The sequence below is a fragment of the Lissotriton vulgaris genome, chromosome 9, assembly GCF_964263255.1.
Source record: "Lissotriton vulgaris chromosome 9, aLisVul1.2, whole genome shotgun sequence".
Taxonomy (NCBI): domain Eukaryota; kingdom Metazoa; phylum Chordata; class Amphibia; order Caudata; family Salamandridae; genus Lissotriton; species Lissotriton vulgaris.
The window spans coordinates 1,228,433,119-1,228,454,917 of NC_141697.1; the positions used below are offsets into that span (position 1 = coordinate 1,228,433,119).

The 21,799-nt window shown below is 43.9% G+C and overlaps 1 protein-coding gene across 1 annotated transcript in view; it reads right to left on the minus strand.

Annotated features, from left to right (window-relative positions):
- The window catches only part of LOC147693116 (uncharacterized), a 133,217-nt gene that overhangs the window by 82,484 nt on the left and 28,934 nt on the right, over nt 1–21,799 (minus strand). Inside the window, exon 3 of the mRNA XM_086939365.1 lies at nt 15,123–16,325. Within this exon, the coding sequence (XP_086795491.1) occupies nt 15,123–16,325 (1,203 nt within the window). The remainder of the gene's footprint in view (nt 1–15,122; nt 16,326–21,799) is intronic.

Below are 21,799 nucleotides of genomic sequence, written 5' to 3' on the forward strand. Positions count from 1 at the left end.
AGCAACAGTAAACAACGAGTTGGACCTTGGTGGGGTCAGATTAAATATGACCACTCTGACCTGAGCAACAGTGGCGAAAGGATTGTACTTTGGAGCAAGATTGCAACTACAATCGTAGCAAAGGTAGAAAAATCATTGACATTTGTGGGCGGGTCATATTTCCTATTCCCACTCCAACATAAGCAACATTGGTGAAAGTACTGAGGTTTGGAGGGATGAGATTTATTATTTCCATTCGAACTAATCAACAGTTGAGAAAGTGCTGGACTTTGGAGGGGTCAGATTTGTTATTCCCACTCCAACCTAAGCAACTCTTGTTGGGGGCAATTAGATTTTTATTTATAAAAAAAAACACCTTTCTATAAACAATCAAAAACACCACTAAATAAGTACAAAATAGACTTATACCTTTTTTATCTACTTAAATATTAATCCCAAATTAAAAGCACTACAGTTCTGAAAACACACAAATATGAGAAATAATACTCAAATAAATAAAAATAAATCACAACAAAAAATTAAAAAGAAAGTAAATGTTAATGAAACCAAAACAAAACACATCAGCAAATATCTTGGTCAAACAAATACTTTAGTTTACAATTACTATATATTATTAATTTGTATAAGTAATGACATATGCACAATTAAAATTAAAACATTAATTAGCAATTAAAAAAGTTATTACAATATAAAAACACTAGCAGCCCGTCCCGACGTTGTTCGGGGTAGAAAAGTAATGTGTGATATGTTATTAATAGTAAAAATGTAATTATTTCAATATTTCCCGGTACACAACATTTTTTGTTTCATTTGATTGTGGACGTAGAATAAATTGGTTTTGGACATTTCCTGACCTAGAGAGAGCAACATATAACTGCCCATGACTGAAGCAGTCTTCTCGTAAGTCAATGCCTATAACTTTGTATGTTTGGCCTTGAGATTTGTTAAAAGTAGAAGCAAAAGCAATGTTAATAGGGAACTGCAAGCGTTTAAATTGAAATGGTAGATCATTTGGGATCATGGGTATGCGTGGAATGTGAGCTAACTGTCCTGCTGCAGGTCCAGAGAGAATAATAGCTTTAATGACATACGGCAAAAGACTTATAACTTGTAGTTGTGTACCATTGCATAGATCAGGTGGATGTAGGTTCGTAATAACATGATGGGAATACCAACTTTAATTTGTAGTAAATGAGGTGGAAGTCCGGATGGGTTAAGTGAGTTAAGGAATTCCCGGGATAATGCACGGCGTCTTGACTTTCTAATACTGTATCAATGGATTTATACACTTTTGTGTCTCCTGGTATTTGTAGTAGTATGTGATCATTGATATGGTTGACACTTGAGTTTCTGGGTGCAACTATAGCTCTCTCGCAAATCCACCGGAAGTCTTTTGTAAGAATATGCTCAATGTCCGGGTATACATGTTGTATGAGTTCCTGTAAGGTAGAGACCGTCATACCTAAGTTGTCAATATTAATATTACCATTACTGTTAGGTACCTCACCATTACCAAGTTGAAGTAGAAGATCAGCAAAGTGAGTATCTCCACCTCCCAAATGTGTCCTCATGTTAGTGCATAATGTGAGAGTTTCTACACAGTCCCAGAGGTGTGATGCTTTTAAGCATGCTTTTAGTATGTCTGCACGTGTTCCTCTTGGAACAACAGCAAGAGTTTGTCTGAAGTCACCAGCAGAGACAAAAGTTACGCCACCCATTATGGTATTTACATTTCGAATGTCTTGGAGAGTTCTGTTGATGGCGTCTATATGTGCGCCGTATGTCATAGTACATTCGTCCCACATGATAAGAGAGACCCTTTGAAGCAGTGTTCCTAATGGGCCGTTTTTGCGTACGGAGCACGTTGATTCTTTTTCAACCGAAACATTTAAAGGCAGTTTAAAAGTTGAATGTGCAGTTTTTCCACCACTTAGTAAAGTAGCAGCTATTCCCGAAGATGCAACAGCAAGAGCCAATAGTCCTAAAGAGCGTATTTTAGCTAGTATGAGGTTTATTAGGTAAGTTTTCCCGGTTCCTCCAGGCGCGTCTAAGAAGAATATTTTCCTTTGTTTACTTTCAACACTAAGAACAATGGTGTTGTATGCGACAGTTTGATCAGGAACTAAGTTTGGTAAATGTTGTGCAACATATTCATGGACGTTATTATTAGAATGTATTATTTCTGTGTGTTTGTCTGTGGTATGTATAGTTCTATAAGTTTCTGGCAGTTTGAAATCTTTTAAAGATTTTTCACTTAGTTCATACAGCGAGTCTTCTATTGCTATGAGTCCTTGGTTAAAGGTGTCATTAGTGAATGGTATTGAGTCATCATGTGTTTGTTGTGGTTTACTGTGTAGTATATCTTCACATAAATGTTCTTTGTATTCCTCTCATAAAGACATAGGATCAGAAGGGTTACAAAACAACAGAATAGTAACAAACAATTGACGTAGTTGAGTTGGGCAATCTGAAAGGGCAGCATCACCTAATGTATGTTTCCAATGTTGGTCGTCTTCAACGAGTCCAAGTTTTTTACATGCAGCCTGGTAGGTAGGCATTAATTGTCCCTGAATGGTTAAAAGACTGTCAAAGCATGTAGGTCCCCGAACATGTTGTAAAAGAATGCGTAAATGGAAGCACTCGGATTGGTTTGGGTTAATAGTGTACATTCTCCCAAAAGCTGAGTACTTTTTGACACCAGGGTGACCTAATATGTTAATGCCACGTTTCCTCCGTGTAAATGTAGATTGCCCCCAGGTATAGTATTGTGGAACCTCTTGGTATAGCAACGATTTTGCAAAATTGTCAGTGGCACACAATTTGAAGAAGGCAGTAAGTGTGGTGGGTGCAGGAGTTTGCGCTACGTGTGTCATGTTATTTTGATTAAAATATACTCTTTGTCCATTTGGCAGATGTACAGCTAGATGTATGACCGTCGGATGTCTTTCATGAATGTGAAACTCTAGAATGCGCCAAACTGCCTCTGAAGTACTAATATACCTGCCATTGAGATATGTTTCAATTTCATTTTGTTTGTTTTCGATAGTAGCAGTTGCTTGATCAGAGCCTTTGTTTATATATTTGCAAATATATTTGATAGATTTAACTGATTGGCAGTATTCAATATTAATGTGAGCATTAAAAGTGCGACACAGTACAGGGGAATATGGAACCACCCACTGATTATTGACAGTAATTTCCTGTCCTCTAACAGTCATTGTGATTGTATGTCAGCCATGTTCTGGGCTCCTTCGACGGTAAATGGGATAACCATTAACACCAGTTTCTGTTTCATTAGTGAGAGGGCGTGGGTATTTTTTAGTACAAATACAATTTTTCATACATGGTGAAAGAACATTGTGTTCACCACATGGGCCATGCAACGTGTTTTTCTTAACAATCATAAATAGTTGTTGATCGTTGACAGGATCTAGCAGCTCAGCGGATATAATCAGATCCACCTCGTCTGCTTGTATTTTAGGTTCAAGCCACAATAGGATGTGCACGTGTGGCAGTCCTCTCTTTTGCCATTCAATGGTAAATACGTAAGCTTTGGCATATCCAAAGATATGTTTTTGTGTTAGCATTTTCATTAGTGCTTTCACTTTTAAATTGAATACACGTGCAACGATGTCATGTCTATCGCACGATCTTTGTTTGGGAAATAACTCTTTTTTAATTTCTGGCCACTCTGGATTGCATGTGAAAGTGATGAACAAATCAGGTCTCCCATACTGCCTAACGTATGTCATTGCATCCTGTGTCTTTTCGTGCATGTACCTTGGTGAGCCAGTGAAGGTAGCAGGTAAAATTACGTGTTGTCCAATATCCGAAGCTTGAACGTGCTGATCTTGATTGAGTGCATCTTTTAAATTGATGTAGTTTTCTGCACGTAGTTGTGTTTGATTGCGGCGTATGAAGTCGAGCCTTTTGGTGATCATTTTTGCCATCATATCCACAATATATATTGATTAAAAAGATTTCTGAACCAATGTAAGGTATTGAAAGTTGTGGATCTAACCATTAGAGTATAGGCATAGTACTGCATGCATGTAACAGTTTTGTTCCTAGCGCTGTTAGCTTGTGGTATGTTTAGACAATAACCATCTTCCCTCTAGGGAATAGAATGGGGTAATGTAAGGGATCATATGATCTATGCAATTCTGAGACTTTACGTAATATTCCTTCTCGGTAAGACAATGTCACGTGGGCCCTTGTTTTCATTTACTAAAAGAACAGCAACTTCATCAGTTGTTGGTGCATTATATCTCCCCGGATGTTTATTTGGAGGTCGTTGATCTGCGTGGATGATAATTTTGAAATCTTCATCATGTGAATGTATCTCATAGTTGTATTTAAGTGACTGAATGTAGGTGTTATGAGTGTGCAATGTGTCTTGTAGTTCTTCAATAAGGTGCATGTTTAAGTTTGGGATCATGTGTGGGCGTGCATCTACTGGTTGCATTTCAGAAAGGAAATATATTTGTAGAAACTGTGGAGACTTTCCTTCTTCTGGAAGCATGCTGCCAATTAAGTGGTATAACTGTTCATGTATTTTAAAAGTAGGCATGAAATAGCCTTTTTTGACTTCATTAGCACCGAAGGATGTCATTTGGAATAGAGTATTATAACGGGGTGTGTTTGTTAAGAAATGATTAGAAAGTGGGTGAGTGCCATCAAGTAGTTGTTTAATGAGTAGAGGTGGCTCTTGTATGTTTTTGATAATGATCTTTCCTGATGAGCAACAAAGGCCTTTAGGTTCCGCCTTCCATTTCAGTACGTAGCACTTGCTACAGACACTGCCCATGTTGCCAATTATAACATCTGCATTGTTGATGTAGTCAATAAGTGGGTTGTAGTTGAATGCTGATCTGAGTCCATGTACTGTTTGTGGATGTTGTAGTAAAGGGAGTTGTGTAACTTCTGTTTGAGATGTTGTTGGTGTTATTTGTAAAGTTGAAGCATGAGGTATGTCGTCATTGTTTTGTCCTGGTGGATGATGGTAAATGTGAGGTATGCGTGTTACAATTGTTTTATTGTGTCTAGTAGTGGATGTTGAGGGCTGGTCACTGTTGTGATGAATAGGCTGTGAAACCTCCGAAGTAGATGGAGCACCGATGTTTGTTAACTGTTCGTGATCATGTAGCTGTGTTTGTCGTATGCGCTTATTCCTTTGTGCCCGTGTTTTAGATGTTGCCCTTGGAAGTTGTGTCTTCCTCTTCACCATTTTTAAAAAGTTGATGTAAATGATGAAAAATGTGTAATGATAGTTGAGGTAACTTGAATTGTGTCTTGCAGTGGTGTAGTTGTGATTGAATGTTGCTTTTGTGCACCTTTTTTGAAGAGGGGATGTGTGATTTCGATATGGTATGAAAGTTTAATGAAACCGTACAATGTAGCAAATCTAGTACTCTGCCTGTTCGCAGTAGAGTACAGTATGGTAAAAGTGTGTCAGGTACAAAAGCATTATGTATTCAGAAAATAATGCCCTTAATTATTCATTGTTATGTTTATTAGCAGGGCGTTGTGTGAATTTGTGAGTATAGTTAATGGTACTTTGGATTGTAAATGGTGAATTTCTTGCAGAAGTCAGTATTCACTTCTCAGTGTGAAAGTGGAAGTCGCTGCGCAAGATTGATGTATTTGAAAGTCTGAAAGTGTGCTTCAATTCCTGCTGGTCTTATTTGTACTGTTGTCCCCTATGTATTTGTAAAAAATAGTGAGTGTAATTAATGTTCCTGAAACGCCTCAAATGTTGATTGTCAAGTTTCTGTCTTGTGGCAACAGAATTTCGCGATAGAGAAAAGCAGCATTAAGTTCCATACAGCAGCTGTGTTTGTGAAAGTGGAGTTTGATTTAGTGAAATAGCGATGTGTGTTTTGATGTTAGCCCCGTGTGTCGACCTTTGATGTAGGGCTAAGTGTGAAAGGGTGTTTGTGTTCGTGCTGCACTCCTGAAGTAATGCGCAAACTTAGTAAAGGAATGATTGTGGTTTTAGAAGCACGTTTTCGGCTTGTGGCGACAGAGCAGTGTTATTTTGGAAAGCCCGGTCAATTAGCATACATCAGGTCTGTTTTGGCAAGTTAAATTATCCTCATTCCAATCGGCATGTTTTTCTTTGAATGGCAGCCCCCTGTGCGAATCTTTGATGTAGTGCAAAGTGTGAAATGATATCCGCTCTGGTGCAGCAATGTCACTGAGCCCTCCGAGAACGCCTTTGTCCAGCCCCCTGTGAGAACCTTTGATGTAGGGCTAAGTGTGAAAGGTTGTTTGTCTTCGTGCTGCAATTACAGGGATCACTGCGAGAATGTTTTAGTGTTGAGTCTTGAAATAATGTGCGCAATTAGTAAATCAATGATTGTGCTTTTAGAAGCGCGCTTTTGGCTTGTAAGTGTGGGATAACGGCAAGCGCCGTCAATTAGCATACATGACGTCTCTTTCGGCAACTTCAATGAGCCTTATTGAAATCGACATGTTTTTTCTTTCAGTGGCAGCCCCCTGTGCGAAGGTTTCATGTAGTGCAAAGTGTGATATTGTGTCCGCTTTGGTGCAGCAATTTCAGTGAGCCTTTTGAGAATGTTTTTGTCCCTACGAGTGTAATAATGGTCTCCCTGCGCAAACGTTTGATGGAGTGGAAAGTCTGAAACTCTCTCCGCTTTGGCGCTGCAATTCGAGTGAGCCCTCCGAGAACGCCTTTGTCCATATGTTAGAAATAATGGGCAGAGTGCGTAGAGCAATCCTTGCGCTATTTATTTTTTTGGCCCAATCTGTAAAGGTGTAGCATATTTTTCGCGGCAAGTAGTGTGATACTTTTACTAAATTGTGCGTCATTGGTTGTTTGTGGAAGGCGCACCCCTTTGCTGTGCTCTGAGCCGACTGACAATGAAGGCGTCGTGAAGTGGGCTGTGACGAACGGTACCGCGCCCCTATATCCTCTTCCCTTTTGCTTAGGTAAGGCATGCTGTTTCTGTAAGCCGCGCCCCTTTGTTTATGTCGGATCCGAACCGACCCAAAGCCTGCTTTCCGAAAGGCATGAATGTAGCGCGGAATGTGTGAAGTGAGTACCCATGTAAGTCAGAGCCCATGCCACAGATTGAACTTGTAATGTTTTTAACCATGCCCCTCTGACAATGTTTCCCCCGACATGTTTACTTACACATGACCACGCTCCTCATGTCACCACCGGCACCTGTATAAAGGCTTGAAGTTTTGTTCGTGAACTCGCTGTGTTTTCTGTGTGCTTGAAGCTCGCAGCCCCTGTAAGCGATTGAAGTTTAATGCATTTTGGGACATGCCCCTCTGCCAATGTTGCCGCCCACAGGCTTAGTTTCACACGCCCATGCTACTCCCTAACAGCAGAACAATGCTCACAAGGAACTACTTTACCCCTAATGTTGTTTGCCCTTTGTAATGTATATGTTGTACAAATGTATAGCCTATGTCCATCTCCTGGAACTCCCCTTTACAACGCTGTATTGAGTGTTGTGATTGGTGGTGTACTTCTGGAGTTTACCCGCCTCAAAGGTTCCCAGTTCTCTCTTTATAATAGTAATATAGATACATAAGTCATAATATGATTAACCAATTGTAAAAATACATTTTCTATTCATATAAAGTAAATAAACTAACAAATTATTCAGATTATCAATTTAACAAGCCAATTACGTTACAAATTGTAAAAGAATGTGTAAAACACATTGAAATTTATATTTAAAGATCTTCCCATCCTACTCCTCTATAAACCAACAAACTGCCAAACATTTGAAAACAATTAACCGCATCAGCGCGGCGCGAATTTTCGCGCTGTGCTGAACGTTCTTAAGAACGGGCGTGGTCATGACGGAACGGTACCGTCATGAGCACAGCCCAACCGACGCTCATGATGGAACCGCTCCGTCATGAGCGTCGAAGGGGTTAAATCAACTCAAAAACAACACTTTAAAAATATTACCAAAACAATAAAACAACTACTTAAAAACTAACCACCTAAAATTAATATATTAATAAAACAATAAATCAAAAAAAATATACAGAATCTATACTGTATACAACTATAATTTAAAGATAAAAACTTTAAATATATATATATATATATATATATATATATATATATATATATATATATATATATATATATATATATATATATATTTGCCTGTGGTATTCTATAAGACAATATTCTTGTAACTGCATTATTTTTTTGACAATATTTATGTCTGACAAAATGTTTGCGACAATATTATCATCATGCACCTCATTCAGACTTTGTAATTCAATCCCACCAAGACAGAATTCCTACTTTTTTCCAAGAACTGCCATATGAAACCGGACCTGAACCTGGATGGATTTTGAACATCAACTAATAAATAATTCACCCTGGCCAAGGACATCACCCTAAAGAAACACATCACCATGAAAACCCAGGCACCCCACACTAGATCTCTTTACTGCAAAAGTGAACCAATTCCTTCTAGAGAGTGACTTCAGAGCTTCTGTTGAGACCCTTGTATTCGTGCATCTCGAGTTCCACACTTGCCACTTTGAGAGCATCGTAAAGGCAGCGGTTCATCTCATCTCATTAATGACCGAAAGTAATATGATGACATTACTTTAACCTTGATGGAACTCCTCTGACTTCTGACTTCCCTTCCTAGCCGGTCTCCTGTTCAAAATCGGCTGCATCATCTACAAGGACTGGTAGTTTGCACTCCTTGAGAGCCACTGGAGGTGGTAAGCTTTTAAGAGAAACAGGGAGCCAAACCAGTGTAGGATGTTGGTGATCCGTAGCCAGGACAAGCCAGGACACCATCAAAGAGGAGATAATGAAGTGCTAAAAAGAAAAAAACATTGCAACAGCGTTCTCCGTTTATGGACCCAAAATCTGGAGCAACATCTATATCCACCAAGGCCACCTCTACCCTGCTCCAAATTAGAAAATAGTGGACGATCCACCTCTTTTAAGAGGACTGCTTTATCACTTGGTAACATCCCACTGCTAGAATCCACCTTTCTCTTCAATCACTCATTGACTGTACTTGTGCCTTTTGCTAGGTTCCCACTAGACAAATGATACCACATACATACAAACATATATATATATATATATACGAATAGGAGTAGAAACCAAGAATGAGCAGTGGCTACAGGGCTAGGGTACCATTAATGAGTGAGTTGAGACCACCTTAACACCCGAGCATGTGGTAGACGGTGAACTGGTGAGGATGCAAGGTGAGAGATGCACAACCACCGACTAATGTGGAGAAGCAGATGGTGGTTGGTGAAGCATGGTATTGGTATTTTTGTTTCCAAGTAAGTATTGAAAAAATGTGGGGTATGGCTAGAATAGATGGAGGTAGTGCAAATTAGGGATTTGAAGTGGGGGCATGAGAGGGCATTAGTAAGATTTGGGTGGATGGGCCATGTCAAAGGAGGACAAGAGAAATGTGATGTTAGGAACAGTGAGCTCGTAGAGGCATTGGCAGGTGGCCTAGAGGGATGAGAGGAGAAGAGAGAAATGTTAGAGGCTAATGAAACAGCCATGAACCAAGTAGTTGGCCACACCCTCTTCCTCAAGGACACAAATGACCATTGCCTCTTGGTCCTCCTTGACCCCTCTGAAGTTTTCATCACCCTCGAACATCCAACATTGATTCACACCATAAAAACTCACATGGGCCTCACTGGCAAAAGCTGACAGTGGTTCCCTTCGTACCTCACCAACCTGTTCGGAAAGGAACTACCAAATCCTGGACTCTCCCGTTACCTGTGGAGTCCTGATATTACCCATCATTTTCAACATTTATACAGACAGCAACTTCAAGATCACCAGTATGATGATGACACCTAACTCTATCTCAAAGTCTCCTCAACCAACAACATACATAGGCAAAAGCCTGCCTCAAATTAATCCAAATTGAATGTCAACAAACTACCTAATGCTAAACCCCATGAAGACACCAAGCAGTCTGTGATTCAATCATGGCTCTCCAACCTATACTGATTATACCACCCTCTCAATAAAGGTCTGTACGCTGGCTCCCACTGCAAGACTGGAGCAAGGCCCTTTACACTAAAACTCTTGTTTACCTGGCTGACAAACTAACAATATCTCGAGGTCAATGTCAGACAAGCAGCTGCAAACATCACCAGATTATAGACTGAGCACTGCAGGAGAAAACAAGTCTTGATATACCTTCCAGTATCTGGAGTACATCTCCTCTGACATCAGAACAGCACAAACCCTCCCACAATTCAGGAAGAAACTAAAGACTCAGCTCTTGAGAGAACACTTCTCAGATAGGCTAACGTCTCACCCCTTCCACTATCTCTACCTCCTCCCTCTGTGCCCTTGCCCCATATATACCCACAGTGGGTTCTTACTGTACAGCGCACTTCTGCTAGAATGCGAGGATCGCACCTTAGAAATACCAAAACATACATATGTGGCCACCAAGAAAATGGGCCTGTAAGGGCCAAATGAAAGGGAATTAGGGAATTTATTTGCAACGTATTGAAAGGTATAGTGGAACTCTTATTGCAAATATCCAGACTGATGAATGAAGGGGATGGGCTGGAAGGAATAGGGAAAAGAGAGTGAGATTGAACCATTAGGCTCTGAAGGTGGGTGGTAGGGGAGGGCTCCAATAGGAGATGAGGCCTGTGCATGGCAAATGGCCACATGTTCACACCCATGCAAAAGAAATCTCAGGGAATTAGCTGTGAGGGTGGGCGGTGGAGGCAGCTGGATTATGCTTGAGTATCATCACAACTTTAATATCAGAATTTTAATTTAGAGGCAGGTTTAGGGTAGCATGGAGTGGCTTTAGGTGATTGGCAGGGGCAGTAGGAACCAGGGTTTAATTTGAGCCAGTGGTTGCATGTGGGGTTCACCTGCACTCATTTCTTGGGACTACAACAAACTTTGATCCACAGAAAGAGAGAGAGAGAGAGAAAAACATACAAAGGGGAAAGAAGGAGGAAAAGAAAGACAGAAAGCAGGGACTAAGTGAGACAACTGGGTTAAAGATAACATGAAGGAGACAGCGAGTGTCAGGTGGTGAATTAAAGAGGCATGAGGTGGAATTAAAACTATGCAACGTGGGGTGGGGTGGGATGGGATTTTGATAGACGGAAACAAGGGGAAATTAATTATTTATTTAATTTTCCCTCGTGGTCATCTGTCGAATCCCCCCTGGCCCCACCTTTCTTACCTGCACGGGCCGTGGCTACCAATTAAGCCTTGGCGTGGCCATAGATCAGCTTGGAAGATGCAAGAAGACTCTGTGAGGCCTACGGCGCACTCTTAGGAGAACCAAATCAATGGACAAGAAGATTAGGCAAGGGTGAAAAGTGCCTATTAGGGCAGTGATGCTGGGAGGTACTGTAAAAGTGATCTCCCAGCTACAGCTATTACATCCTGGTAAAGGGGGAGACATGCAGGCAGCGGGGCAGAGCCTCACCCCACCCTAGGGGTTTTCATGGCTACAGCGGGGAGTGTGATACGTTTAGTAGGTTAGACTGAGGAACATTGTGGATAGATGCTGGTCAGTGCATTTGTCCTGGTGCCTAAGAGTCTGTCTTTTGTACCCAGGGCTGTTGAGATGGGAGTTGCAGGGTTTAAGGCTGGCGGTGTAATTAGGCGAGTTGAGGGGAGATTTTAGGACGAGGTGAAATGTAGGGCGAGAAAGAACACCCCTGTAGAAGATTCATCTGGTGACAGAAAAAAGTCACTGGAGTTGTATCTATGTTTTCAGCTTTTGTTGGTTTAATAAACAGGGGTAAAAGGAATAAAGTCTTCAGGGAGAGGCTGACCAGGAGATGTATGTCCCGCTTATGGCGAACCAGTAATGCGAATCGTGAGTCAGAAGTCCTGGAACTAGATATGTACACCCCAGGAAAGTAAAAAGGTCTGATTAAGAAAGATGGGAAATTGGAAGTGGTGAGGGGGCTTTAATTCAAACAGGGTTGATTTGTGCAGATTGATGTTTTCTTTAGAAGGTGGGGGAGGTTATAATTCTCTGACATATTAGTCTGATCGCAAGTACATGTTAGTGCTAGGCCATCACGGCAGAAGATGCAACTATTCTAAGTCAACAACAAAGTGCCCTTTTTTGCAACCTTAACGGTGTGCCCATAAATCCTTTGCCATGTCCCCAATGGGCCGATGAGTGAAGGGTTGAGGGGATGGCACATTTTGGATTTTGGGGGCAGTGCAGGAGGGACCACTGGTGCTTGCATCTATGAGGGGATGGATGTAAGTCTGGTGCACCGCTTTGCGTGCTAGCCACACCACGAAAGAGACACGCATAGAGGAAATAAGCAGCTGATTTAAATCTTGGTGGTGGGGATCAAACTCATCCTCCTTCACTCAAGCAGTTCGCCACTGTCTGGGGACTCTACCCAGTTTCCTCCCCTCATGAAGCTTCAGTGCCTAGACACCCGCGGGTATTAGTGCACTTTAGAAATTATATTTTCATTACATTGCATCATTACTGCCAAGATGATGGTCTGCCCACCAAATTTAGATGTGGTGTAGTTTCACTGCTCATCACCACCAGGAAACCCCGGCGGTAAGGGGCAGTGAAAACTATCTAATGCCCTCCTCAGCATGGGTGATAACTCCCATGGTGAGAGGCATTTTTTTTTGTTTCAAAAACGAAATCCTGCTTCAAGATTTTCACCCCAGAACCTGGGCTTCTATGGGATTTCAAAAGGGCATATTATCAAGCCCCTTATCGCCACTTTAGCAGCAGTTTCCTGCTAAAGCGGCGATAATGTTATCGCTGTTCTTGATAATATGGCCCTTAGGTTCCTATGAGACTTCAACTTCCCTCGAGACGCAATGAAACAGCTCCTCACTCTTCTTAATATCCTGAACTTCTAGCAACATGTAACCATACTTAGCCACTCCAAAGGCAACATCCGATGCCTCATCTTAACTGCCTCTCCTGCAATGAAAGGTCACTCTGCCTATAGACTGGCTGACCATCTCACAATACCCTACACTCTGTCTCAAACCACAGCAAACTACCAAGGACAGCCTAAAGGAGAAAAGCAAACTTATCGGTGCTTCAATAACTCCCCACTGAATCACTTCAGGAAAACCTCATCAGACTCATTGTCCCCTGCCAGCCAACAACAGATATCAACACAATCCTCCACATATAAACCACCACCCTGAAAAAACACAAGTGAACACCTAGAAAGCAGTCTCCAATCCACTCCAAAATTAGATAAGCAAGAACGCCCTCTTTTAAAAATACGAAAACCCCTTCAGCCCACACTGTAGCACAGAGACTGGGAATGTTTACATCGCTAACAAAGTACTCCTGATCACAAAAAAGAATGACCCTTGCCTCCAGATCCTTCTTGACCTCTCCACTATCTTTCATTCACCCAACCAAGCATTGATACATGCAGTGGAAACACACATAGAAACAGTTCTGCAGCAGTGAAACTCGCACCTCACCAGCCACTAACATTTCATGCAGATGGGAACCTCAAGATCCCAGATCCTTCCAATCTCCTCCAAGATTCCATCTTGTCCCTATTATTTTAATTTCTACAATCAACCCCTTAGAACCCTACTCACCAATTGCTGCTTCAAGATCCAGAAATAGACTAATGACACAAAACTCTGTGAAAAAGCGACTGATTGTGACATGTGGCAACCCAAAACGTACCTCAGTCTTTCTGAACAGGATGATTTTCCCCTACCTAAAACACAACCTGGCCAACAAAGAATTCCTCCTTGTTATCAATAGGAACAAACAACCACAAATTCCTCATTGGCTGTCTGGAATCAACCTGCAATTCTTCATCCACCAGCTAACATCCAACGGAAAATCTCTTTGCTTTACCCTCAAAATCACCCTCTACTTGCAAAGGAAACTAATACAACACCCTACCAACTCTCCCTCCTGATGAATTGAAAGATTTCATCCCTGAACCTGACTTCAGTGCAAGATCTGACCCAGAAGTACCTTGACAATACACACCACAGTACGTCGCATCAAAGGCCTGGAGAAGTTGAACCACAGAACCATAATCCTGAAGGAACTACATGGGATCCCAGGCCCTGAAGCCCTCATACTCATTATCACCAGGAATACCATCATCCAAGCCCTCATCACCAGCACACTAGACTATGGGAAAACCCTGCACGCAGGGATAACCAACCAGCTCACAGGAAGGCTGCAGACTGCCCAAAATGCAGCAGCCAGACTAATCCTCAACCTCCCAGGTTGAGCCAACACCACACCTTAGGGAACTCCACTGGCTCCCGATACACAAACACACACAGTTCAAACTCAGCGCCCACACCTACAACGCTCTCCACAACACAGGTTGTGCCTACCGGAATAGCCGCTTTCATTTCCCCCAACCAGACACCTCCACTCTGCCGGTCTCTCACTAGCACACACCCCACGCATACACAAAAGTAGAGCAGGGAGGGAGCACCTTCTCTTCTGGCTCCTAAAGCCTGGAACTATCTCCCAGAAGACATCAGAACTTCCTCCTCTCTTCATGACTTTCACAAGAAGCTAAAGACCTTTCTATTCGAATGAAACCTTTAGGGCTGGCCTCACACACCTGTTCCAGGATACCCTTACGGGTGATTAGCGTGCTGTAAAAGCTGAATTAAAAAAAACATAAGATCATGGCCAGGCGATTACATAGGAAGAACCCAAAAATAGTACTCCTGTTTGCCCAGCTGAAAGATCATCACATCAGGCTGACAGGCAGAAGACAAGACATCAAACTGTAAAATGAGAAAAGTAAATAACAGGCATTCCCCTTCTATATTCTCAGGAGCTGGAATGGATTCTCTATCAGCATCAAAATAGCACAAACTTCTTACATGAAGAACATAAAGTTGAATCTCCTCAAATAACACTACATCTTGTAATGATGGCATCACCTCCCGCTGTATTCTGCTTCGTGTAAAACATCCTGAATCATATTGTGGTCTCTGACCTAAGTTCAGCTCTCTTTTGTTTTCTAGTTAGCTTTGTGCTTTACAAATGCACATACATACATGCATACAAACACATTATTTTCACAGATCAACCTTTATCAGAAATTAAAGAAATGGACAATTTAAAAATAAAATAGTTCAATACCTGAAAGCGAGTTTGCTTGGCCAAGTGAATATCCATAAGATATATAACTTTCAACTCCATATACGTAAATTCCAAATGTCTCCGACTGATGAGAAATTTCATGTTGCCCACTGATTTTTCCCAAATTCACTTCCCAACCAGTGAATCCTTCCAGGTGCCGCACGTTCTGTACATTATCACTCAGTGGTCTGTGGTCGAGCAGAAAATCAGATGACGAGGAGGAGGAGTGAGACACAATAAATAGGTAGTTGTAATAAAAGTCTTGGGTAACAAACTTGTAGTATCTCCTGGAGAAGCTGTTGGGTGGAACGGTCGTTATGAAAGGATCGAATGGGGATACTGATGAACTGGTGCCCCCCTGGAAGAGATATCCGACCATGATTGGCTTGGTCGCATTCACAAGCATCGCGGTTTGTAAGTCCAGTCTGACCTGAGATCCAGGCTGAAGGTGGTACTGTAGAGTGGTGCCTTCAGTAAGAAGGTCCACTGTGGTGTTTGGTCTTGCAGCGATGATAATAATACCGTCTTTCGTATCTTTGGTCATCAGGGGGAATAAGGCAAACTGTTGTCCCCAACTTTGCACAGGATATAGCTGTTCGATTACAACGTCACAAGCGCCGACCGATGATGTGTAACATTTACTACCACTGAAAACAGCCACAGGTGCTGAAGAAACAACTCTGGTGCCAGTCAGGTCGTTAGCGTCACTGAGCAGAATGACCTCTTGTGGAGCCAGGGTAATGGAGACCATCTGTTTGTCTTGATATCTGATTCCATCCACGACTAAGGAGCCGGACACTGTAATGTTGACCTGAGTCTCACCATCTTGGCCATTGCCAACAGCAAAATGGCTTCCGGAACCACCTGAGGATGTGACAACAAAGTACTCTGTGCCCAGGTCTTGTTGGGAGAGGCAGCTGAAAGCATCAGCGGAGCTCTCAGCTGTGTTAAAGGCAATGACAGATATATCTTCATCTGAACTCACCGTCACTAGCTTCCTGGATTTTTCACCCTCCCTGAGCATGTACTCAGTAGGTAGGACCACCTCGGTTGTGCTGTCCTTCGCCAAGAGCAGAGTCTCATTGTAGGGTGGAGAGGGGACTGTGACCTGAACCAAGCACGGCTCATCATAACTGCTCAGCTGTAGCGCAAGGGTGGCAGAAGTGCCAAGATTTTCGGTGAAGGCTACAATAAAAGTTCTTCCTATGAATTCAGAAAGAAAGCAAGAAAATGAAAAACAATTTTTAATGAGAGACCCATCCATATGAAATATTTGTTTATTGTGAAAAAGGTGTATAATGATAACATGACATAAATGCAAGTAGATAAGGGGTTTTAGGCACAGTTCGCTTTTCGTGTGTCCTGTGGTCCATTAGCCCTAGTAGTGCACTACTGAAGACTATAGGCTATATTTGTTAAAGGCTCAGGCAACACAGCTCAGCAACCAACAAGGCCGCAGTCCGCAACAGGGAGGGAGAAGGAGTCTGCCTGAGTCTAGCATAGGTTTTGAACTGAAAGGGTACAATTCCAGTATTAAATACTAATCTTAGACTAACTATAACATTTTCCTAATTTGTATCTGTGTTGTTCATTGTAGCACACATGCAAAGTGGGAAATCAAAGGAGAAACAAAAGCATTTTACATTTACAGCGCCTATTAAGAAAAGGCATTATTTCTTGCTGCAAAATCCTGTCTGCTTTTTTTTTTGTAGATCGAGAAACCATGGGTGGCTGCATGGCAACAGCCATGAACAGCCCATGGAGCTCCCCTTTGATGCTAAGAAATGAAAACCACTGCTAAATGCTGCTTTGTGTTACTTTCAGGCTAGTTTGCGACAGTTTTTTTATGGAAGCACTGCGTAAAACCCTAGTAAATATACCCATTTGTGTTAGTAGTAAAAGAAGGTTCTCGCACTATTGACACCACAGAAAGAAGAATGTGATACCCAGAGGTGGGATGATATAAGTGCACGTTGTACTGCTCAATGTGCGCACTGAGGGGGAACATCGTTTACAACGCGGTGTTTACACCGCACTACCTTAACAACGCTGCCTTTACAACGCGCTGGATGACGCTGTTGGTTAAGGAATATTGTAATTTTATATTCCAACACCTTCCCCATGGTTACGTGGACTGGTGTTGGAATATAAAGTTATAATATTACACAATCTGCGCCCTCCAACGCAAGTCATTCTAAACGACTTGCGTTGTAATGGCAGCGTTGTCAAGTACCGCGATCTAAAAGATCACGTTGTACTGACATACATCCCGCACAGAGTAATCAAATAATAACCCTGGTCCAAAAATGTGATATATGAACAATGGCCCATGTAAGGATTTGTATAATGTTTGTGGCACTCAAGCACAACAGATGCATAGTGATGTCGCTCAACGCTCCTGCATAATGGTTTTTAAAAGTAGACATCATTCCCCAACTCTGACCTTGCCTCTGATGGCTGGGATCTAACTTTCCTTGGAAGCTGTGCCCTGGCAGCTTGACCATGACCAGCAGTAACTTGTGCTTGAAGGAAGCAGTAGTCATGCGCTATAGTTGTATGAGTGGTGTCGAGCTAAATGTGATGTGTCTTTACTTAGTTAGGCTGGTGACATACCTAAGGTTCCCTTGTGACATACAAGTGTTCTGAAAGAGAACTCACTAATGGGACAGCTAGAGAAGTGGTTGGGGACTGATTGTGTCTTTTGGGCTCTTTGTACTTATAACTTGTATTCCTGCTTTGTTTCAATAAACCTTAAATGGTTTTACATTCTGGATGTTGGTGTCTGCTCACTTCAATTGACAGGGGATTTAGACGTGTTTCTCCTGGGGGGTGGGGCTGATGTCTTAGGGCATCACAGATCACTCAATCATTATCCGATACTTTAGTGATGATGGAAATACTGGTTAGATGGAAGATCATTTGAAGTCATAACCAGTGGCGGCTGGTGACATTTGAAAGTGGTGAGGCGTAAATGTTGTGCATGACTTGGGGGGCGGAGCTTGCTCGAGTCTAAGATGGACGCTTGACTCCCGGGCTTCACCGAGCCGACTCAAAATCCTGCAATATCCTTAGCCCCGCGGGTGTTGGTGGCTACAAAGACCTGCTGAAAACGATGGTGATGCGGATCGCTATCTGCTGACCTGCTATGGAGGGTGGCTGCGGCTGCATTCTGGACTTACATGTGAGGCACTCCGGAGTCGGCATAGGCTGTGAGGCACCGACCTGGAGCTGCGCGCCCCCCCGACGACGTCACTCTGCGTGCGGCCTGTGGACTGCTCGGGGAGTCGATAGAGATGCGAACCGGCGCTCCCTGCTGAGATCGGGACCGGAGCAGGCTGCCACCCTATCTGGCCGGTGTGGCGGAACAAAGAGCCCCAGAGACATCAGCTTTGTCCGCAAAGGGATTGATTGACCAGCGACGAGAGGAACACTGAGGCGGCATCCATTAGACTTGGAAAGGGTGCGTGTTACACTATCCTGACTTAGTGGAATACTCAAGTGCCGGTGCCCGAGTGCCTATGGCGATGCCCGGTGTCTAGTGCGCTACGACGATTGATGTAAAGCGCCGAAGGGGGGGGGCCACGACAGGGGGACAATATTGGAGTGCGCAACAACACTGCTGCGAAATTACGGGCCCCTGACATGACAGTAAGGGTGTGCAGTGAGCGAGCCGTAGGAGATGGAAAAACGGCCCTATATGTGAACATACCCAGCGCATCGACGGAACTGCGGCATTGTGCGAACAGTGTGGCGACATATAATTAAAAACGCCCTATCTCCACCATTGGTGAGGTGCGCGGGCGACGGGCGGCACTGTGGGGTGTGCACCCCACTCAATCGCGTTTTCGGGCGGGGTATTCCACGGAACAGCCCCGTTAAGAGCAACGGAAACCATCAGGCAAGGATTGGACATCGGCCACACCATGGCACTGATTATGCTTGATCTCAGTGCAGCGTTTGACACTGTGGCACATTTCACCTTGCTGCAGTGTCTGAACAAGGGAGGTGTGTCGGCCCCCGCTCTGGGCTGGCTGAAATCCTTCCTGACGGGCCGGAGCTTTCAGGTCCAGCAGGGATCCTTTCAGTCCACAGAGGTGGCTCTAGAGCAGGGGGTGCCACAGGGATCTGCCCTGAGTCCCACTCTGTTTAACCTGTATATGGCCCCCCTGGCGGAGGTGGTACAGGCTTATGGAGTGGAGTTAGTCTCTTATGCTGAAGACACTCAGTTGTTGATATCACTATCCCAGTCTCCCTCGGCCGAGGCCTCCAACTTTAGGGCATGCATGGAGGAGTTTGCCTCCTAGATGAATAAGAACTGCCTAAAGTTAAATGGGGGCGAGACCGAGGTGCTGGTGGTAGGTGGGAACACACTCAACTGGTCGGATGACTGGTGGCCTGTATGCCTGGGCACCACACCCGTTCCTTGCAAGGAGGCTAAGAATCTAGGTATTTGGGTGGATTCCACCCTCTCTTATGAAGTGCACATTCGGCGGCTTGTAGGGAAATGCTTTGGTATCTTAAAAACCTTAAATAAAACCCTGGATTTGCTTCCACTAGGGGCCAGACAGACAATGACCCAAGCGCTCATTACGTCCCATCTGGATTACGGGAACGTATTATACTTGGGTGTGACTGAAAAGAATCTTGGCTGCCTACAAGTTCTACAAAATGCGGCAGCCAGGCTGGTAATGAGATTACCCAGAAGAGTGGCATCTAAGCCCATCTTGGCAGCCCTGAACTGGCTTCCCATCAAAAAAAGGATCCTGTTTAAATCCCTCCTTATATGCCATCGCATTCTCTGGCACAGGGCTCCCTCCTATCTAGGAGATCTGGTTATCAGGTATGTGCCAGGCAGAGCGTTGAGATCAGTAGGAACTGGACAGCTAGTAATCCCCAGGTTTCAGAAAGCCAGGATGGGCGGCCGTTCTTTCAGATTCCTAGCCGCACATAGGTGGAATAAACTCCCAACATGCCTCAGGCTGGAAAGATCTGAGTCCACGTTTAGGAGTCTTCTTAAAACTCATTTATTCACTTCTTAGGGATGAGCAGGAAATGGGGGTGGGTCTCTGACTCCTGGTAGGTTCTTCCCTCCACAGCGCGGGGACACGCCGGGACGGCGTTACCAGGCGCTCTATAAGCTCCTTTATTATTATTATTATTATAATTATTATTATTATTATTATTAGGGGTCGCACTCACAGGCGGGCTTCAAGAATTGGAGGCTACCCAGGGCTGGGAGAGGCGACGGAACCACTAGCGATGAAGCACATGGTGAATCGGGGCTCACACAGTATATTAGACATTAGGCGACCTTGGGCGCGGCTGTGTTTGAAGCGAGACTGCTGCTGTCCTTGAGGAGACAGTGAAGATACCGCCTGGGATCTGGGGTCATTCACTACGCAGTGCCGTCTTTTGTACCCCTGGGTGGCCCTGGTAGGTGACAGACTGCCTGCAGCCATTTCTCAGTGTGGGACTCCCTTGTACAGCAAGATGGGAAAGCCTGATCCAAACCAATCCAAGCTCCCCTTCGCCCAAACACGTGCGAAGTCTCAGGACAGAGGCGCTGGGGGAGAGAATAGACCCATCACCCCAACAGAACAAGAACACGGCATAAGAAGCATGCTGAAGTCTATGGAGAAAGGGCTACAGGAAGGTATCCCCGCACTAGGGGTGAAGATGGATGCGTTAACGTATAGAATGGACAGAATGGGTGAGCGGCTAGATAAGTACGCAGAGAGACTAGACATGTCGGAGAGAAGGATCACCGAGGTGGAAGAAGCGCAAACCACCATGGACACAGAACACAAGCAATTGGGAAAGGTGCTGCAATTGCTTCAAGATAAAACAGAGGATTTGGAGGCCCGTTCCCGTCGCTGCAACGGGCGCAAACTGGGCCTTCCCGACACGACTCAGACAGGCAAGATGGAGCCCTTCACAGAACGCATGTTGGTCACTCTTCTGGGAGAGGAGATCTTCTCAAATACATTTATTGTGGAACGCGCACATCGCACTTTGGCGCCGCGTCCGAAGCCAGGAGCACCACCCCGGCCGATAATTGCCAAACTCCTAAACTATAGGGACAGGGACGCTGCCCTGCAGGCTGCCAGAGAAAAGCAGTCACTAACGTATGAGGGCTCAGCCATTTCACTGTACCCCTACTTTACAGCTAAGGTCCAGGACCAGGAGGCGAGGAAACACTTTGTCCCAATGAAGCGGCAATTACGAGACCAAGGGATAGACTAGGCAATGTTATATCCGGCAAAGTTGAAAGTTAACAGGAATGGACAGTCGCATATCTTCACGGATCCAAAAGCATTGCAGAAGGCGCTTTAAGGCTGGGAGAAAGAGCGGAGGAAGACACCAGAGCGAGACCTACTGGACGAAGCATCGGGTGGCGGTTTGGATGAACAAGACTGAGGGTGAATCCGCATCTGCGACCTGCATGGGGCCTCCGACGTTCGAGGGGCGGATAACTGTCGGCTGGTGTGGCAGGGATAAGTACCAAGCTTTGTGATTACTTTTGACTCTTTTACAATGGTTCGATGTAACCTCCACCCACATGTGGTAACACTTTGTTTGTTGTTATTTCTTGACGGTGGGAGGGGGAAGTGGGGGGGGGGATATACATGGGACAATCATTTCGCGACCTAGTTGGGGGTGGTCCGCTGTGGGTGGGA